The 21,345-nt window shown below is 41.1% G+C and overlaps 1 protein-coding gene across 3 annotated transcripts in view; it reads right to left on the bottom strand.

Annotated features, from left to right (window-relative positions):
* Positions 1 to 1,314: 1,314 nt before the first annotated feature.
* The window catches only part of FTSH12 (FTSH protease 12), a 140,375-nt gene continuing 120,344 nt past the window's right edge, over positions 1,315 to 21,345 (bottom strand). For 2 of the 3 annotated variants that reach the window (XR_015694493.1, XR_015694494.1), the window contains exons 17-20: positions 13,993 to 14,100; positions 2,792 to 2,875; positions 1,955 to 2,115; positions 1,315 to 1,835 (exon numbers count right to left, since the gene is read on the bottom strand). Coding sequence is in view for 1 of the 3 variants with exons in the window: in XM_087698033.1 (XP_087554159.1) it covers positions 2,047 to 2,115; positions 2,792 to 2,875; positions 13,993 to 14,100 (261 nt within the window). In the remaining 2 variants the exon portion in view is untranslated. Of the gene's footprint in view, positions 2,116 to 2,791; positions 2,876 to 13,992; positions 14,101 to 21,345 lie in introns of all 3 variants that reach the window. The other variant, XM_087698033.1, reaches the window with a different exon arrangement.

Raw genomic sequence — 21,345 nt, 5'->3', positions numbered from 1 at the left:
GTGCATACTCTCCAAAAGAAAGAGGAGAGAATACATGGCACTTTGGAGACTAGGAGGGGGAGGAGAGATGCTTTTTTGACAATATGCGTTTCTTGGACTACAAGCCCACATGGTTTGGCATTATAGACCTCCTAACTAGCTATTTATCCAAGCTTGAGAGAGAGAGAGAGAGAGAGAGAGAGAGAGAGAGAGAGAGAGAGAGAGAGAGCATATATATCTTTACAAGGTGGGATTGCTGCCAAATGAGAACCTTTCCACAATCAAAACCTCCACCTTGTCTTCACCTCCTCGTTGTCAAACCAAAGAAGATACAATGATTGTGTTGGAGCACTAGCAATTGAATGTTACTTGCACACAATCCAACCAATTGTTTTCAAGGGAAATCATTACAGTTGAGGTCTACCATCACTAGTTGTTCACAAAAGTTGCAATTTTCACATCAAGACTAACAAATCAATTGGGGATTTTGCAAGTTTTATCAACTTCCAAACCTTACTTTGGTCAGGCCAATCCCAAAAGAACATTACAAATCAGTAATAAACTGTTGACAATTCCATATTACAATCTCTTCACCACCAAGTAACCCACTTGAGCACCAAGAAAAGCTCTTCCCCTAGATCCAACTTGCTAGCATGAGGGACACAAGCCAAACTTCAAAATGAGGTAGTTGACATGCTCTCAATTGTGTAAATTTCCAAAAAGCTTGTCTAACAGCTATCCACTAAAACCTCAACTAAAATAGCTTGAATTTACAATTTCCTAGAAATTAGTTTCACGAGACATATTCTATACAACCCAATATTAATTTGTGTGTCTCAATAACACGTTCAAGGCAACATGGACCAAAATATGATGGAATCCAAGAAGACCAGTGACCTCTGTACAACAAAGAACCCATTTTTCCAAACATTATCAATTGACATGTGTGGAGAATGCAAAAGAAAGACTAATTTATCCAAAATCAGGATTGCATTTTGTTTGTCAAGAGATTTTTACACCCCAATTCAAACATGATTTCAATGTGTATAATTGTGTCAGATATAGGCAACACCACACGACCAAAATCATTGCAATAAGTTGACATGCTCGTGTTGATTGTAAGGTGAGGTCTTAAATATATAAGATACACCAACTAATGGAACATACTAGGTACACAAGATACTTTTAAACTTTGCAAAGTATCCGAAAGTACCTAGCAATCCTACTCTGGATTATCTCAAGCATTGGCGCAATGAGAGAAACTTGAAATGGTCTGAGAATACCTTAAACCCAATTATATTTCCGTTCAAAAATAATGTGAGCTCTGAACATTGATAAGGGTCACAAGTACACCAATAAAATTCTAACAAAATTGCCTTGGTACAAACCAGGTCCAATCTCAAAAATCCACCACTAGGGTGTATATTATGAGGACAGACCCAACTAAAAGAAGTATGGTGTTAGCCTACGGCTTTACACAAGGTTTCATTGCTAGGTAGCATGCGAACATCTTTTTATTATACTTGAACAATTTTGATTCTCAGCAGTATTCACTTGTTCAAATTGACAACTTGTTGGGGAATCCTCCTGCATTTATCTACTTAGTCACATCATGCCTGAAAACAGAAGCTTTATTTGTTCCTCAGTAACCCTCTGAGATCTAACTTGACAAATAAAATTTGAGGCTTGTGCATCTGGAATCCTGCACAATTTCTTCTGTTGATTGCTAGGGGAGAATCGTCAAAACTCACATTTTTACACAATCTCCCTCCAGAGTGCCACTGGGTGTCTTTAGAATGTGGATTTCACAGCTTCTTGATTCCTCTATTTTCTTGTGCATGTCCGATGATATGTGGCTGTAAGGCAACCATCCAGAAAATTATTTTCCAGTTGCATCGCATATGAAGTCCAAGGCTTGTTAGACTGTCCAATCTTACAGCCTGCTTTCTTGTCTTTCATATGAATGCTTGTGTACCTTTATTTTCTGACAGCCATCAACGCATGATGACCTGTGTCTTGCATACTCAGAATCCTGGGGGGTGAATAAGGGCATTGGCACAAATTTCTTTAGCATTGATGCTGGGGAGCTTGCCATATGTCCAACTCTTCATATCGTCCAAACTTTTCAATCTGTCTCTGAAAATAAACAGAGCAGTAAGAATTAGCAAACAGGGGGACAGAAAATAACCCCTACATGAGAGCAGCGAGTTGCATATAGGTACACTGAATTTTGTTTTGTTTGGTTGTATTCAGTTCAGTTCTAGACTCCAAATTAGGTCAAAGAAGATTCCTAGAGAGTTGCTGGAAAAAACCACTTGTCAAGTTGAGGAAGTTGTCAACTAAATAAGTAGCACATTTGGCTTATGGGAAAGATGGTGCTAACTTAAGCCAAAGATCAGAACAGTAACCTTCTACTTCAAGGCAAATCACAGAAACACTGCTAAAATTCAGATCTACATGTGATGGACTTCTTGAAAGGTATATCTGGGCTGCAAACACGTAGATCAGCCTTATCCCCAAGTTCATGAAAGCATATTCCAAGAAATTGGATTCTATGTGCTATACATACTATTCCTTCGTGCTTTATTGTAAAAAATTTGTCATCCATTTAAGGAAATAAAAAAGAATAAGATATCTCAGCAAGTGCAAGGAGTACAGCCTGCATCCTGCAGACTAAAGCTCCAAATTAGATACACCTACTGGATACACATGCTTCCCTACAGCTAGGAATATTGAGTTTATGTTGGTTTACAAGAGATCAATTCTTCAAACCAAACAAACTTTAAAAGGGTTGATAGAGGCAGCAGTGTACCTTCTTATCAATATAAGCCATCATAGTGTCTAAAGGTTCTTGAAACCTAACTGGATTCATGGAGTTGATAATGTCTGCAATCTCCTGTAAAAAGAAAACAAGTATTATATGTATCAAACAAAACTGCTTACTATTTAAGAACATCTAAAAACTGACCAATATATTAACCGTAAAGAACAGATTAATAAAAACAGTTTATTGTGTAAAACTATGAAACTGCCACTAGTTAAATGGAAACCGGTTGCCATCCTCATCATATAGATGACGATATTCTGTTCTGTCCGCACAGGACAATAGAAACATGTGACTTTTAAACTATTGATGGAGCAACACAAGTGTCCCAACTTTATTGAGGTAAAATAAACTCTTAACTTATTTGTGGTTTGAAGGGATATTCAATATTTCGCAATCTTCTACAGCTCCATCCTGCCTACGTGTAGATAGCATAAAGATGCACAGTGATCTCATTGTCTTTTGACCACAGATTAATAGCGGAATATCAAGAATCTTGAATGTTAATAATTGTAGGCTCTCAATGGAGCATATCTTGAGACTTGCCTGCTCCAAATACCATGCCACATGATCACGGCAGGGAAATTCTTGCAAGCATTAGTTGGTGGACTACAGCTTGTGATCCATGCCTTCCATGATGATAGTGTGCTTTTCAAGAATAAGCTTGCAGAGATCAATTAGTGTCCGAAATGCGGACCAGATCAACATTGCAAGGATGTCTAAGGGAAGAGATGAGCCGGAAAGGTGCTTTGGCACTTCCCACTTATATCATGAACCCAATATGTGTTCAGGTGCAAAAGCATGCCTGATTGCTGTCATATTGACAACAGGACATTGAATACATTGAGAATACATGGCCTCTTTTTGAAACAGAGATGAGAGACATTTCAGGTGCACCTTCCCACTTATACCATGCATCTAACACATAATCAAGTGCAAAAGCATGCCCTGATGATATCACGGCACTCCAAGAATCATCTGACAGATGGCGTGCTGCATATTTCTACTGACAACATGGTGTGGTAGTATGTTGCGGAGACATGACTAGAGGGTAAAAAGGAGCTTAGATATTTGTGGCTACACCATGCCATGGACAGGACCAATCCTTTTGGCCAGCATGAAACTATTCAGTGTGAGACTGGTGACGGTCAATTCCAGTACCTTGTTCTGGCTCCCTAGTACCTACTAGGAGAAGGGCCATCTTACTCTTAGATAGCTAACTTCCTTGCTTTCCTTACTTGAAAGTCCCCACTTTCCAAACTCTGAAAGATTATTCAAGCCAAAATGATGAATTGACATCAATACTGGGATTCAAGTATACTATCAGTAAGATCCACACTTGTGCTATAAATACAACCAAAAAAACTAGGCAAGGCATGCAAGCATGTTGAGGATAATGTTGAAATTAGTCAATTTTGGCCAGTTCCCAATGTTTTAGTGTGTGGTGTGCACATGACTAAGTTGTGTCACTACTCCTAGAGTTAGTTTAACTCCAGTTGAGCTAGCGATAGGTCTAACTTTACTTTAGACCTATTGTAATTTCATTCTTCTTTTCATTCTAGTACTTGCATCTTTTGAGTGTGGGATTGCTGCCCACTCCAGCACATTGTCTTGTGTTCTTTTTTTTTTCATGAAGAAGTGTAAATTAATGTATGGAAAATTTTACATCAGGCCCCCAGGCCAACCAAACAGAATGGCAATAACTATCATAAAGCCAAAATGCTAACAGAACAACACACTACATGAACATAAACTCTCTAAAAAGCTATCAAACACGAATCCACAAGAACCAAGGAAAATGCTCCAAGGATTGAAGTAGTCAAGAAGCACAAAGGAATGACATGGAATGAAGTAGAAATGATAAATGGCACACTTGAGGAAGAGGCAAAAAGAAAGATATGTGCTCTCGCAAGTACAAGTGGTAGGATGGCTTGAGAAAGGCAACCCACATGAGGATGCAAAGTCACTAAGCAATAAAATGGGGGCAAAAGAGGTGCCCACCATGGTTGCATGGCATGTTGGTAAAGATGGGATAGACGAGGAAAGATTCTAGTCTTAAAATTTGGAGAAAGGGGAAAAAATATTCCTTGATGAGGATCCTACTCTCGCCCAATGTAGCACACAAGAGAGAGCACATGCCGTGCATCCTTCAGGCAAGAAAAGAAGGAGAGTATGTTGTATATCGTGATGGACAAGAGATTACTATAGGCCACTGGTTTGAATGACGGTGCAAGCCTATGAGACCTTGTGTATGACAGTTTGGAACTGTAATGGGACTTTGAGGCTTGATGTAGGACACTTGTAGATACTTCAAGAGCTCAAACATTGCTATGCGCAACACAAAGACACACCAGGGTGTGGGTAGCAGCTTACCTAATGTATGTGGATACAAATAGGAAAGCACATATCCAATGAGAAATGGCACTTGGTATATACGCGCATAAGCATGCTCGTACAATTTTCAGATGCCTAGTGTGGAAAAAGAAACAAAAATACTTGGCTAGATTGGAGAAAGAGATGTATTCTTGATAACCAGGAAGTCAATGCAAATAAAGGCACAAGAGTGTCCTTAACATGGAAACATCCTTTGCAAATTGACACTTTGCTTTTGTACTTTCTTGGTAAAATTTCAATTATGAAGCAATGTAAAATGTGTAGTCCAAAAGGCTCACATTAAAAAAATGCTGAAAGGAAAAGAAAGGTCAAACACCTTTCGTCCCATTCCAAAAATTGAAGGTTCTTTAGACCTTAGCCAAGATGTATGCAAATTCAATTTTATAACATCAAGAAAGGAAAAGGAAGAGGCTTGTCGGGTGATTTGGGGAGGTGGGAGGTTGAGGTGGTTACACCCTCTCTCTTTCTTTATCTTCTCCTCTCATGCTTCATTTCCCTCTCCCATTTTGGCACAACTCTCAACTTTCTCTTTCTTGTTTCTTTCTCTCTTGTGCTTTCATTGCAAGATCTCATGGAGAGTGAGGAAGAGAAAGAGGGTGAGGAGGGTTTGGATCTTTCAATATTTTGTGTGCTTTCTCTCTTTTGTATTTTGAGAGAGGAGTTCTTGGTGAGAAGGAGAGTTCTTCTTGCAGGTTTTCATGGCCAGCAATGTATTTGCAGCCTCTACCTAGCCAGTTCATGGTTCGATTTGTGCCATGGCAGGGTGCTGTTCATTTGGTGCATTGACCGGGAAAGAGGTGGTTATGAAACTTGCAAGAGATGGATTTGTGGCTGGATTTTGGCTATGGAATGCTATTTTCATTAGCTACAATTTGAGAAAAATAGAAAGGGATGAAGGCAATCATAAGGAGATGAAGTCGATGGGGCTATGAAAAAAGCTTCATGCTGTTGTTGCCCTGTAGAGCCAGATAGATTCGATACGTCGCGCTTCGAAGGGGCGGGACCGGCACCTTACACGTTCGTGCCGTTTAGTGGGGGCTCTCACATGTGCCCGGGCGGGAAGTTTGTGTGCATGAAGGTAATGCTCCTGCTCCACCACCTCACCACCCGCTTCTCCTGGAGCCTCGCCAACCCCCTCGAGCCCATCTCCGTTGACCCCATGCCCCATCCCTCCCAGGGTCTCCTCATCTGCCTCCACCCTCGCCCACCTTCCCCCCCTTCATCATCATCACCATAGCTCCCACCCTATCTATCCTTACACTGTATCATATCATCATCCTCGTGCTTCCCCTTCCCACCAATTATCGCAACAATCCATGTGCTCACCATGCAACATCAGCAACCTCACTCTCCTGCTTCAACAAACATTCAAGAAGCACAAATTATAACCACTACACCCCTCTCCCTCATCGATAGCGCCCCATTATCTCGAAGCATGCTACCATCATGAAGCATTGCTTCTTTCCTCCATAGCCAAAATCTCTCTCTCTCGGCTTTATTTGCAGGACTCGAGTAGCTTTGACACATACAACAGGCCTATCGACCTACTGTCAAGTAGCGGATCAAGCAAGGCATGAGAGTGCACCATATTCATTTTCCTTAGAACACAGTCATTCTTAACTATATAGGTCATGGAGGAGGAACATAGGCAAGGCTTCAAGCCACTCATTATTGCTTGTGGGGTCGATGAAGGAGGCGGCACTGACGAAGACCTGTAGACCTCCTGAGATGTGCCGTCTATCCACCATGTCCCTGTGGTGGCTTCCGCTGGAGCCGTCACGAGAGTATCATATCTAAGCAGTAGTGAAGTAAATTTTTTCTGATCCTCCTCCACACGCTTCTTCCTCCTCCATGTGGCATTGCGACACCAGCATCTCCTTTCCTTCATGTGGCATCACGATGACCAGAAAATATATTCTTGCCTTATCCTCAAATTTTAATCCTAGAAGAACATTAACATGAATAATTTAATCTCAACAACCTATTTTCCTTTTAGAAAACCTTGTTTACACACTTGGTTTTATTTTTTTTTGTGCCTTCTATCACCAAAGAGTTCCCATGCTCATCAACCCACACAAGCCATTACTGTTTTGTTTCAGTTTTTCTGATTTATCCTTAATAAAACTTTCCCTCACTTTTCCTTTCATTTATTTTTTCGGGTGGGAGAACTCTAATGTTTTATCCTTCGTAAGGGTATGCCTAATGTTTATATCTTTCTCGAGTTTATTATTGTGCTTCATGGTGTGGTTGCCTTTCAACCTATCTTGGGTGTGATGTCATCCTTGTAAGTAAAATTATTGAAGAGCCCTATATTTCAGGTTTTGTTTGTGGTTTTATTTGGTGTGCTTTAGAACCTGGGCTCAACGTTTTAGTTGTGTGTGTATTTTTGTGTGATTATTTCCTTTTCCTATCCAATGACAATTCAAAGATGATGAAGAAAAGAAATGAAGATTGAAGATAATGATAAAGATGAAGTTTTCTCAAGTGCTGATTGTGGTTCTTCTTAAGTTTGTTTGCAGGGATGCTTCACACTTAAGTGTGAGAGGAATGATAACTAGGAAGTCAGTGCAAATAAAGGCACAAGAGTGTGCTTAACATGGAAATATCCTTTGCAAATTGACACTTTTCTTTTGTACTTTCTTGGCAAAATTTCAATTATGAAGCAATGTAAAATGTGTAGTCCAAAAGGCTTCCATTAAAAAAATGTTGAAAGGAAAAGAAAGGTCAAACACTTTTGTCCCATTCCAAAAATTGAAGGATCTTTAGACCTTAGCCAAGTTGTATGCAAATTCAATTTTATAACATCAAGAAAGGAAAAGGAAGAGGCTTGTCGAGTGATTTGGGGAGGTGGGAGGTTGAGGTAGTTACATCCTCTCTCTTCCTTTATCTTCTCCTCCCACGCTTCATTTCCCTCTCTCCCATTTTGGCACAACTCTCATCTTTCTCATTCTTGTTTCTTTCTCTCTTGTGCTTTCATTGCATGATCTCATGGAGAGTGAGGAAGAGGAAGAGGGTGAGGATGGTTTGGATCTCTCAATCTTTTGTGTGCCTCCTCTCTTGTGTGTTTTGAGAGAGGAGTTTTGTGCTATGGCAGGGTGCCGTTCAATTCTATATTCTTGGGACACGCGCATGTCTCTAATGAGAAATGGCACTTGTATATGCACGCATAAGCATGCGTCCGTATAGTTTTCTGATGCCAAGTGCGGAAAAAGAAACAAAAATACTTGGCTAGATTGGAGATAGAGTTATATTCTATGTTTTGGGACAAGAGAGCAAAAGAGTATGCATCTAATTATACCGCTGTTTAAGAGTGGAGACCTTATGATACCTAGTAATTGTAGAACAATTATGATTGGTTACATGCTAGTTAAGATATATAGACAAATTGGAAAGTAAGCCTTGAATGATTGGATTAAGATATATAGACAAATTGGAAAGCAAGCCTTGAATGATTGAGAGGTCAAGCGGGTAGGGCTATATCACACTTGACAATATCTTCACTCTAAGGGATATTATTGAGGAAGGTTGAGCCTACAAGAAAAAGATATATTGTTGCTTTGTGGATTTCCATAAGGCATTTGATATGGTACCACATGCTAAATATATGAGGAGATTATAGGATATTGGTGTCCCCCAGGAGACCTTAAGGTGAACCTTGAGAAAACCAAGGTTATGATACTTAACACCTCAACCACTTGGGTGGCGAGATCTAAGCATAAATTTACTTTCTATTGAGAGCTAGTGGAGTTTGTTAGACAATATATATACTTGGGAGTCACTTTCACAGGGCCATAATTTCCTTGGAGGGAGACATCAAAAGCTCAACTAGCACAAGCATATGCAGCATTGGGTGTATTGGAAAGTCAGTGTGCACACATACAGTTCCATGAACCATGCACCAAATTGTGGCTCTTTGATACACTCATTGCACCCACTCTCCTCTATGGGGTAGCCATTTGGGGTCCAAGCTGCTATCACACAAGAAGACAACCATTGACAGACCATGATGGACCACAAAGGGAGTTTTATGATGAAAGGGAGCATATGGAGAGGCCATTAGTCATGATGATATCATGTATGATATGAGCAAAGAGCTCAACCCCACATGAGATCATTAGAGTGGAGATGGGGGTAATACCTATGGTAGTTGAGGCCCTACTCCAGGCAGTAACTTTCTTACATAGATTATGAAAGCTACCTCAAAATAGATATCCATAACTAGCACTGGCTATATGGATGAGTTTGTATAGCTTGTAGATTAACACATTACTTTGCTATGATTATAGTCCGGATTACCCTACACTCAAGCTTAGCTGGTCAAAGCTAAACCATGTGCTTAGAGCACACATATTGAGATTAGACATAGAGAGGACTTCAATTAGACCCCTTTCCTTACACGACACGAGGATGGCACACTATCAGAGCTATTTTCTTCAGCTCTCTAAAGATGGTTCAATCACTCAACCGAGCTATATGGATACTCAACTCTACCACATGGGTTACATACAACTATTGGGCAAATCCACACCTCAAGACATCACTAAAGGAATGAGACAAGCTATTGGAGGGTATGGAGATTAAGGACTGCATGTGCCAACTTTGTGATAGAGAGTAAGAGATTGAAGAGTATTACGTCTGTTGATGCATAGTATATTATGATATTCACGGTAGATACCATTGTCTATTTCGAGAGGGTTTTGGCTCTCTATGAAACGGGTGATGCAAGTGAGGATCAGAGATGTTTGGGATTTTTCCTTTTAGAGCTTTAGAGGTGTAGAGCTACTGTTCTACACAATAGAAGTCTCTCATAGCCAAGCATGATTAGACAAAGGGTTGTCATTGACTTTTTCACTACCATATAGTTGCCACCATTGTATAGACACAACAAGGCCAAGTTGTAGAGGAGCTTCACCTTCAAGGGGTATTTCCTTGGATAGAGCACTTGTAGTCAATCAAGTGAGACACCCATGCCCACCTAGGAAGCCCAAACACCCACATCATAGACATGTTAGAGCTATTATTGAGGAGCACCACATAAGACACATATCGAGGTACCTCAACCACAGCGAGCTACAATTTCCACTTCAGGGAGATACTTCCCTGAGGAAAAGAACATGTCCATCTTTCTTTTTCTTCTTTCTTAGTAGTATCACTTACATTTCACCACAAATATATTCTTACAGAGTATATTACTGAAGCTCAACATTGGTGAGGTGATTCTAGATGGTGAACATCACCTTGAAATCTCCACTTGAGTCCTATCTTGGTTTCCATACTTCACAAACTTTATCATCGAGGGAGACAACTCAATCTCTCACACATTTGTGGCATTGACAGGCCTCTCACTTTAAGAGAGGCAAAATTAGAAGACTATGACCCTACGTTTAGGTATTTCAGCCATGCTTTCTAGGTATGAAGGCAAAGGAAAAGGCAAGCAAAATTCAAATAAGCCTAGAGCTAATATTGAGGGGGCTTCAAACAAGGGTAGCAATGATGTAAATAAGTCAAAGAAGAAAGAAAAATGCCACTATTTGCAAAAGATTGGCCATTATATTAATGAATGCAGAAGAAGGTTTGCAAAAGAGAAGAAAAGGAACTCTAATATGGTCGTCCAAGGGACACCAACCACTCAAATGACCAACTTTGTGGAGGAGGATTATGCTTTTCTTACATGCAGTTATGACTCTTCTATGAATGGGTCAGCCTTTAATGGATCAGAGACAATATATACTTCGTATTTTGATAGTGGTGCATCATGTCATTTCACTTCTAGGAAGTATTTGTTCTCTTCTATGCATTCAACCCCTTCTAATAAGAAGATATCTTCTACCACCAACACTTCTCATGCACTTTGTGGTATCAACAAGGTGCTGATTACAGCAACAACAGATGGCACAAATTTCTGACATTTGGATATTTTGTATGTGCAAGAACTTGCTTTCAATGTCTACTTTTAGCAAAAGTGGATTTCAAGTCATCTTTGAGCATGACAACTGCATTGTGCATGATAGAGAGAAAAATAATGCATTGAGGCTTTTTGGCACTTTGTACAAAGGTGTCTTTCTTTTGGATGATTATGTGAAGAGATCAAATACTGCATTTTCAGTTGCTACACTCACTGCTCTAATGAAAAATGTGGAGTTACGGCATGCTTGACATGGGCATATGAGTTTTGACAGCCTTATGACTCTTCAAAGGTGTGAGATTGTTGATGCTTTGCCTATTTTGGATACTCCACCTCCCCATGCTTGTGAGGGTTGCATTCTTGTAAAAATGCATAGGCTTTCCTTTAAGAAGGATTGTGCACCATAAGGACTCATGCTCTTGGGGGCCATCTCTATTTTGTTGCATTTATCAATGACAACTCTAGGTACACTGGTATATGGCATAAAGGCCAAATCAGATGTATTTGGGACGGAGTAGATGTATAAAGCCTTCGAGGCTTATTTGTTAGACCATGGCATTGCACCTAAGTTTACAATGATAATGACGACTCCACAGAATGGAGTGGTGGAATGTAAGAGCCGTACTCTTATAGAAATGACTAGATGCATGTTGAATAGCAAAGAGTTGCCTTATAGATTTTGGCTTGAAGGCCTTATGTGTGCAGATCATGTTTGAATCATGCTCCTACAAAAGCATTAAAGACAATTACACCATATGAGGCATAATATGGCAAGAAGCCTAGTGTAGATTATTCTCCTATTTTTGGTTGCATTGCATATGCACATGTACCCAAAGAGCTTCATTAAAGCTTGATGACAAGGCAGTAAAATGCATTTTTTTTGTGTATAGCATGGAAAGCAAAGGGTATAGGTTCCGTAACCCTTCCACATGCAAGGTTTTTGTGAGTCAAGACATCATACTCTCTCAAAACTCAGCACATATGTATGCTGAATTTGAAATGCCAGCCATATCACACTATGGATATATTTGAGGGTCTTCTTCCGTATCCTATTGGTTCAGGTGCTGACTATAATGCAAAAAATCAGCAATTATAGTATGCTGAACCTGCTCCACGTGCACCAAATCAGACTCTAACTGATCGAATTTCTCCTATGGCAATGGATGATGCAATTGTGTAAGAAAGGGCTGCTATACATGCAGCCAAAACAGTCCAGTCCCTAGATGGCTGTTACAAACTCAGAAAAAGAGTCGTACTTTTGCTCCTTTGCCTCAACATACAAGCTCAAGTGCTAAAAATGCAAGAGAATCAGATTTTGTTGGTACATTCCATCTTACTGATGATGAAGATGCATAAGCTTTTGCTAGTACTCTTTTGAATGAGGATAAACCTATATGTTTTGAGGATGCATGATAGGATGTACATTGGGTGCAAGCCATGCATAATGAGATGGGCTCTATTCAGCAGAATAATACCTGGAGTCTTGTTGACTTGCCTTCTGGCAAAAAGGCCATTGGCACACCTTTGGTTTACAGACTAAAAAGGAAACCTAATGGGTCTATTGACAAATACAAGGAAAGGCTGATTGCAAAGGGATATGCTCAAAAAAAGGCATCGACTATGAGGAGACCTTTGCTCCTACATCCAACATGACCACCCTATTACATCCTTGGACATTTGGATGGGTGTTAGTAGCATTGGTCATTGTGGCCATGAAGTGACTTTGTGCCAAAGCACTAAGGATACTTCAAGGTTAGGGAAACCAAGTCCTATTTATAGGACTCATGGCCTGATTGTGCACATCATTGTGTGATCACCACTCTTGGACTGGTGGTATGGGATGCTAGTCCTTGGGACATGGTGGTGGACTAGACTACTGCTAGCTTCCAGCCTCAAGGGTGAGTCTATTTTGGCTCTATGGCTAAGAGATATCCAATCCCCATAGCCTAATAAATGTGTCTACATCCATGAAAGGCATCATGCTAACAGAAGATCTATGCCTCAACAAACCTGTTTCCTTTTTATTCATAAGATGAAGTCAAGTTGGATGTGAATTTGCTACAAACTTTCATAAGGAGTTCAAGAAAATCCTACGAACAAGTTATGTTGTAGAGCCTGTTGGTGCCAATTGAGTGGATAGTGAATGGTGGGAGCATGTGGAGAAACACTACACTAGGATGCAAGCTTATGTCGATAGCATTTTGATTAAAAGCACAATACTAGACCCATGCTCATCTGTAAACATTATGAGCATGGATTTCCAATGTCTCTTCTCCTCCCGGCTGTGTTACACTCAATATTCTACTCAAGAATACGTGTTGTATGGGTACATTCATATATGTTCATTTATTTATTTAGTTTATTTCCCAAGACTATGAGTTCACATATTTGCCTATGGTAACAAGAGTTTAAAGCAAGGAAACCATGGTGATCATTCTTTGCTCTGCCACCTACAGATTCAAGAAACACATGCAAGTTCAAACTGAAAATTTCCAATTGAAAAAATTGCATCTATTTCTCTAGACACCCAATCCAATCAACCTTGGGTACCAACATAAACTCCAACTGAATAGTCCAAAAGTTTCCATATACTCATAGACCACTTGACTTCAATAGACTACAATGTCTAGAGCAAAGTAAAGTTTTTGAGGTTCTTTGCATTTATCTTGTAGATTAAGAAAACATGGCCCAATGCAAGATGTTTTTCCAGAGGGAAACATTGTACTTTCCAAGCACCATTGACAAAAGAAATTGAAGCTGAATTATAATTGCTATAATAGAAGCAGCATGCCAAAAAATAAATGGCATTAATTTCATTCCAACAAGCCGATAAAAGTAAGGCAATATCATGATACCACACTTAATAGCAAAAAGTTAAGTTGCAACTTACCAATCCACTTATACTAGTGCGTGTGAATAACTCATCAGCAATTTTATCAAGGATATGACGGTTCAAAAGCAGTCCTTGCATTGCCTGTTCTTCTGTTTCATCACTATACTGCAAGAAAGTTCAAAAAAGGTCACATAGGATATAAAGCATAATCATGAGCATCATAACAATGTAGAAAACCTGTATATCAAGACGAAGAATGCACATTTCAATTGACACACGGATAATTTCATTACAAGTCAATCACTGTAGGAACAAAGCTGTAGCCGTCTAAACTCCAGAGCCCTGAAAGCTATATCTAAACCAGGACAATGTAAAGTTCCCAAGGCCCAACATCATGGATGGAACAATAAAATTTCGTCAAAGCAAAGCTGAAGCTGCATCAAACTTGTTCAAGGCCTCTCAGGGATGCTGGGATGGATGGAATAAAGAAGTAAAGGAAGGGGTATAGATCAAAAAAGTGACTCCATATTGTAGCATGAAGAACAGGCTGTCTCCCTGAAGTCTAAAGGGAAGTGCACCTAAGCTCCTGTGGGTACATGGATCTGTTAGCATTACAAGTATTCATGCATGTCATTTCCTGGTTGCATTTCAGTGTTCCGGCCTGATCACATTTCTTCCCAGCCTGATCACATTGATTGCAACCCTCTTCACACTGTACGTGGCTGTCCAGTTCGTGGCCACATTGCAGTTTTGACACATGAGCAGGCAGGTGGCAGCATTCACAGCAGCAATCAGCTGCATTTATAGCAAGTCACAGACCAGGCATCAGCATTGAATGCTGGTTGGTAGCATTTTGGCCTTCTACAGATGTGGGCTGGCCAGTTTGCAGCACACATCGTATTTATTGCTGCTGCCACCGAGCTATCTTTCATCACCAGATGTTCAGCATCTCCAGTCTCACAACAGAGTGTGGTTCTCAGCAATTGTTTGCCTCATTCTGGCACCCTCACTGGTGCAGATCAGCAGCATGCAGGGGCTGTTTGACACAACCTTGTATTCAGCATTCATTTTCTGATCAGTGCAGTTTTCTTCCTTCTTTCTCTGTGTTCCCTGTGTCTCCTTCCCTTCTCTCTTAGTATTCGTGATCTTCTTTCATTGCTCTCTCACATGGTATCATCACCAAACAAGAGGAACTGAAGCAGTGAGAAGACCTAACCTCATTGTGTTGTTAACTGGTACAATTGGCAAGTTCTGCTTCTCTTTCCAGAAAGGAAAAGTTGGACAACTCAAACTACTCCTTTTGTATCAAACTCATAGATAATCAAGCTGCTCTATGGGACCATCTCAACTCTACAGCCTAGTATTTCCTCTTCATGAGCTCCCACGACCCCATCCTTGTGAGTGTATGGAGGATCCACTTTCAGCAGATATATGGACCCAGCTTGTTTCCCTCCACTAGGTCTGCACCTTCACTCATTGCATGACTCTTGGGTCATCCCAAGTGTTAGCACTATGGAAGGGCAACACATCAAGGTGACAAATGTTAGAGAAAATACCCCCATCTCCGGTCTAGTAAAGGATGGAGCAAAGGATTCCAAGGCTACCCCAACCATGATGATGGAGTTGGTCTTTGTCCATCTCTATGAGGTGATGACACTGCCCTTGCTTCTTAACATATGGCCTATGACTGCAATTGGATCCATGACCCTCACGACAAAAGGGGACATGATCACCACTAACAACAACTCATCAGAGCCAGTTTGAGGGGTGGGGACAATTCCATGTCACCCTAATAGATAGGATTCATGAGCTGAAGTCCTTTATATCCCTAACTTGGGCTTCAATCTTCTATCTATACATGGCCTTACTTAGATGGGGACTTGCATGGTCTTTACTCAAAAGGAAGTTATAGTAGAGAATACCACATCTTGAGTTGTTCTATGATCCAGCACATACAAGGACGGACTCTACAACCTCAAAGCCCTTATTGCTATTTCTTTTCAGCACTTGGACTCCTATGGCATGGCTATTATTGGCACCTTAATTTTGACTCGATCAAACTGGCTTCTTGAAGGGATTGGTTGAGGTTTTGCCAAACTTTCCTTCCAAACTTCCTTCACTATGCCCTAGTTGTTTGAGGGGCAAATGATATCCTGGACCTAGGCCCCCAAGGCATCTTCTCAAACGGCATCAAGTTCATGCAGCCCCATACACACAACTTCCTTAGGGAATCCAAATACCTCATGTTTGTGGTTGATGACTTCTCTAGATATATATGGGCCTATTTCCTAGAGCTTAAATTACGGGCTTATTCTTGATTTTGTGAACAGAAGACTTTTATTGAAAGGCAATATGCCTTCACGATTTGAGGAGTTCATTTGCCTATAAAGGGGTTAACAAATTTTGTAGTCAGCATGGCATACGGATGGGTTTACCAATACCACCACACCATCAATGATCAAAGACTGTTGTCATGATGTGACAAAATGAGAGTACCTTGGAGATGGCTTGTTCCATGCTTAAGCATTGAGAGTTATCTTATACCCTTTGGGCTGAAGCAATGTCTATAGTTGTTCATATCCACAACAAGTTCCCAATTGTTGGGTTATAAAACACGACTCCATATGAGCCTCCAGGTCTCTTCTCATGATACCAATCTTGTGAAGATATACGAGGGTTTACACTGAGGAAACATAGAATACATGAACACCACTAAGAGGCAATAAGTCAAACCAAATTGCAAAGTGCCAGACAAAAAAACAACAAACATAGCAAGAAAAGTAGAGTTTAATGAATGAATGAATACTAAATGAATACTAATGAGTGTAAGCAATGCTCAAACGTAGGGCAATCGAATAGCATATGACTTGACAGAGTGGGCTGAGGGAGGACTTGAGGTGTATCGTCCACAAGAGACAGATCCCGATGCAGTAACCACCAATTGGAGTAAAGGATGTAGAAAATACTGGAAATTCAAAAACCACATGCTGTAGAAATAAAGGAAGATCAAGCCGATGCTGAAAAGTGTTGTAAAACTCAAAAATGACCTGCTGGAAATGCGCAGATCAGGCAGATGTTGAGAAAGTGCTCCAGACGAAAAACAGCAACAAGGCAGCCTATAGGAATGAAAAGCAGCCCATCGAGTTGTAATGATCAGGGCAGCGGTTTGGAATGCTTCAACAAGGGCTGTAGCAGTTGAAATGAGGGATGTAGAGATGGTGAAAGCAGGTGGAACTGAATATAGGTTTGGAAAGCCTCTAGAATGTCACAGCAATGGCTGAAGATGATGACCAAACTACAGAGACTAGGGATGCAAAAGGATTCATGATGTGCAGAGTGGGTGGACAAATTCATGTTCATAGATACCTGAGAAAATGAACTGTCAATACCTACCCATAGTGGAATTTGCTTACAATGCCTCTTACCACCAAAGCATTAAGATGACTCCATTTCAGGCCTTATATGGAAAAGACTATCTTACTCCACTTAATTTCTCCGATCCAGCAATAAAGGTAGAAGCCTCCAAGACAATACTCAAGGAAATGGATGAGCAAGTTCAAAGCCGTTAGAATAGGATATCCAAGCTACCAAGGATCCTCAAAAAGCATACGCTGATCTTCGAAGACAAGAGTGGATCTTCAAAGAAGAAGACGAGGTGTTTCAACGTGTCCGTCCATAGAAGAGCTTGCTATCATTGGGCGAATTCAAGAAACTTAGCCCGAGATATTGTGGGCCTTATAAGATCCTCAAGTGTCTAGAGGCCAATGTATACAAGTTATAACTTCTTGAGCACTTAAAAATCCATAATGTCTTTCACAACAGGTTCGGGAGGAGGGAAGCAGAAGGCGCAGCCAAAGGCAAAGAAAGAAGATGACAAGAAAGAGGACACGATGAATCATGATAAGAAGCCCAAGTGGCCACACTATGGGAAGCACACTTATCCGAAAGAGAAGCGTTGGCATAAGTATCCCCATTTGAACCCTAAGGAGGGTCCAAGGATTCAAAGCCTGTCCTAGCTACCATTGAGTCTATCTTTCTATGCGTGTTCGAGGAGGAGGATACCACTCTTGCTTCTTTCTCTACGGAGAAGCCTTGGCTCGTGGATAATGGGGCTCACATGGCCTATCAATAGGATTGGCTACATGATATAAGTTTGAGAAGGGGATCTGTCAGTAGTGGTGACAATTCTTTCGTATCTATTCGTCAAGTGGGGACTCTTCCCCTATTGCCGGATCGGCAAAATTCTTCAACCAAAGTAGTTTATGTACCAGATTTGGGTTTTAACCTATTGTCTATTCATGGTCTTACACATCTAGGTACTTATGTTGTGTTCACACAGGATGTAGTGGCTCTAGAGGATGCTTCTATAGGAGTGATTCTTTGGACAAGTACATAGGAGGATGCGCAATGTATGCTCACAACCCTTGCCACAAGGACTTTCCACAAGCTAGGATTGCTTTGGTATGCCCAATAGGGACACCTAAACTTTGATACTATTAGGTGGGCTTTTTCAAAGAAGATGGTTGAGGGACTTTCAGATTTCCCTCCCATTCACACTCTTTACCCTAGCTGCTTAAGGGGCAAGCAATATCAGTAGCCCCATCCATAGGTTGCCTCTCGTAGGGCTTCTACACCATTGAAGTTGGTCCACACCAACCTATGTAGTCCTATGGGCACGGCCTCCCTTGGAAAGGCCAAGTATTCAATGTTGATCATTGATGACCTCAACCATTGTGTAGCCTTATTTTTTTGGAGTACAAGAGTGAGATGTGCTCCCACTTTTGCGATTGGAAAGTGTTTGCGGAAATGCAAATGTCTCTCAAGGTTCGAGGCGGTCGAGTAGACTACGATAGCAAGTTTTGTTCTAACCTTTCTTCTAAGCTTTTTAGGGATAATGGCATTTGGATGAGGTTTTTCCGTCTGAACACACCATCAGAGAATAGTGCTGTGGAGCATGCCTTCCTCTACAGCTTGAGATGCTTCGGGTTGTTCAGCAGTATGGGATTCATCATGCCTCTCTTTGTCGGTGGCGTCGACAAGCAGCGGAGGAATTACTGGCTTTGGTTTGTTCTCTACTGGTGGAGACTCCAGATGATGTATTTCTGCTGCCATTGGCTATGCGTTTGGCTGATCTTATTAAAGAGTTTCAGTTGAAATCTTATCAGTAGGCCAAATTGAAAAATTTGACTAAGAATTTGCAAGATAATGCTTGTCAGACTCATAAGTTCTTTCGAGCTCTCCATGCATCTCCTGCTCGAGAGAATATGACTAGACTCCAAGATGCAGAAGGTTCCACATGACATGCAAACTACTTTGGAGACAGTTATTTGTGAGGTGGAGGTTATGGATGTTTTGTTACATTTGCCTGAGGATAAAAGTCCCGGTTGGGATGGTCTCACCAATGAATTCTTTGAGGTTTTTGCTATCCGACTGGTGAAACCATTGACGGCTATGTTTCAGCAGGTTTGGGAAACGGAGTTCATGCCTTCCTCATGGAAAGAGGGACTTATCAAAATGCTTCCAAAAGTTCCTTCGCTGTCTATGTTGAAACATTGGCGACTAATTTCTTTGATGGATTCTATGTATAAAATATTATCAAAAGTAATGGCGCATCGGCTCCATAAGCATCTTCCTGCCATTATGCATCCTCTTCAATATGGTTTCATTAAGGGCCGAAACATTCTGCATAATGTCTTAAATGTGCAAATGGCTATTGACTATGCAAGGCACTCTAATCAGGAGGTGGTATTGATTCACTTGGACTTGGAAAAGGCTTTTGATTATCTAGACTGGTCCTTCATTGCAGAACTTATGTCTACTATGGGCTTTGATACTCGGATGTCTCGTTTGATCTACACCATTAGTGCTGCGGCTTCTTCGTGAGTTATGCTGAAAGGTGGTGTTACTGAGCCATTTGTCCTTGCACGCTCTGTGAGATAGGGTTGCCCTTTGAGTCCTCTCTTTTTTGCCCTTGCGACTCATTCGGTTCTTTCGATGTTATCTCATATGGCAGCTTCTTGTCAGTTGGCTGGATTGTCTCTTCCTTTTGGACAGCACTTCATTAGTCAATCCTTGGCTGATGACAGTTTTATGATTTTGCGTGCGGACAAGGATAATCTTCGCAAAGCATTAGATGTTTGGACTCTCTTTGGTCATGCTTCTGGTCTTCATATCAATGCTTCGAAATCAGCCATTCTTAGTTGCACGGAGTCAAATTTGCAGTCATTGGACTTGCAGGGAATGATTGTTCCCTGTGGTTCCATTGTCAGGTATCTTGGGTACCCTTTGGGTGTTGATGTTCGGCCAAAGCAACTACTAGAGTGGATTTCACAGAAGCTGGCAGCTAAGTTTCTTTATTGGAAGTCACAGGCTTGGTCCTTCCATGTTCGCCTCAAAGTGGCTCAGACAATTATGTTGCCAATGCTCACATATTTCTTGCCATTGCTGCCTTAGACTACTACTACATTGAATGCTCTTCCTCAGTACATTCGTTTCATGTTATGGAAAAAGGACTCCTTGCATGCAGACATTTCATGGATTTCTTGGTCGCATGCATGTACCCCCAAATGCATGGGTGGTGGGGGTATTTTGGATGCCGGGTTGCTTCAGCTAGGGTTGATTTTCTAAAGGGATAATTAAGGAAGGATGGCATTAGCTATCCCCCGTGAACTGCCAAAACCTAACTCATATGTTGGCACTCCGTTGGTCTCTTTTTCGTGCCATGTGCTTGGATCATCACCCGTAGGTCTTTATAGCCCGTTATTTTCTTGAGGATCACGGGCTTGTGCATGGTAATACCCAACTTCAGAGCTCCTGGTGACATGTTCTTAATGTAGACTCTCGGTTTTCTAGTCCTTCATCCTCCCTACTTGCTCATTTGGTATGTTCTTGGAAATTGGTTCTCCAAAAGGCTCGGTGGCATCCAGCGGAGGACCGCTTAACTACTAACTATTTTCAACTGGAATTGTTGGCAATCTCGCGGTTACTTTCTTGGGAAGGCAAACATGAGCTCAGACCGAAATTTAACCGCATGGCACGTTTGGGCTTGACTTCAGTTGCACATGCCACCCTTGCCCCGCAATGTGTTGATATCGTTTCGTACAGCCAGGAGGCTTTTCAGGATCCCTCGTGGATACCGTGATTTATGGGACAGCTTTTGATGGTGCTCCAAAGCAGACAACCCTTTTCTGCCCTTGCATTGGATCATTCCTGGTAGGACTGGGACCTTGTAGGCAGGCTGAATTTTTGATTGCGTAAATCTCAGTCATAGAGGAAGGTAACTGTGATGGAGGGCTGGTTGAACAAGACACCTTTCAAATGTAAGGTCTTTCTTTGGAGGGTGATGATTGGTGGTCTTGCTCTTGCTTCAGCCCTTTCCAAGCATCGAATCTCCAATGGCAATTGTTTCTT

This window comes from Lygodium microphyllum, chromosome 17 (assembly GCF_053477565.2).
Source record: "Lygodium microphyllum isolate KBCC chromosome 17, Lygodium_microphyllum_v1.1.10, whole genome shotgun sequence".
NCBI classification, from domain to species: domain Eukaryota; kingdom Viridiplantae; phylum Streptophyta; class Polypodiopsida; order Schizaeales; family Lygodiaceae; genus Lygodium; species Lygodium microphyllum.
This window is presented reverse-complemented; position numbering and strand designations above follow the sequence as displayed.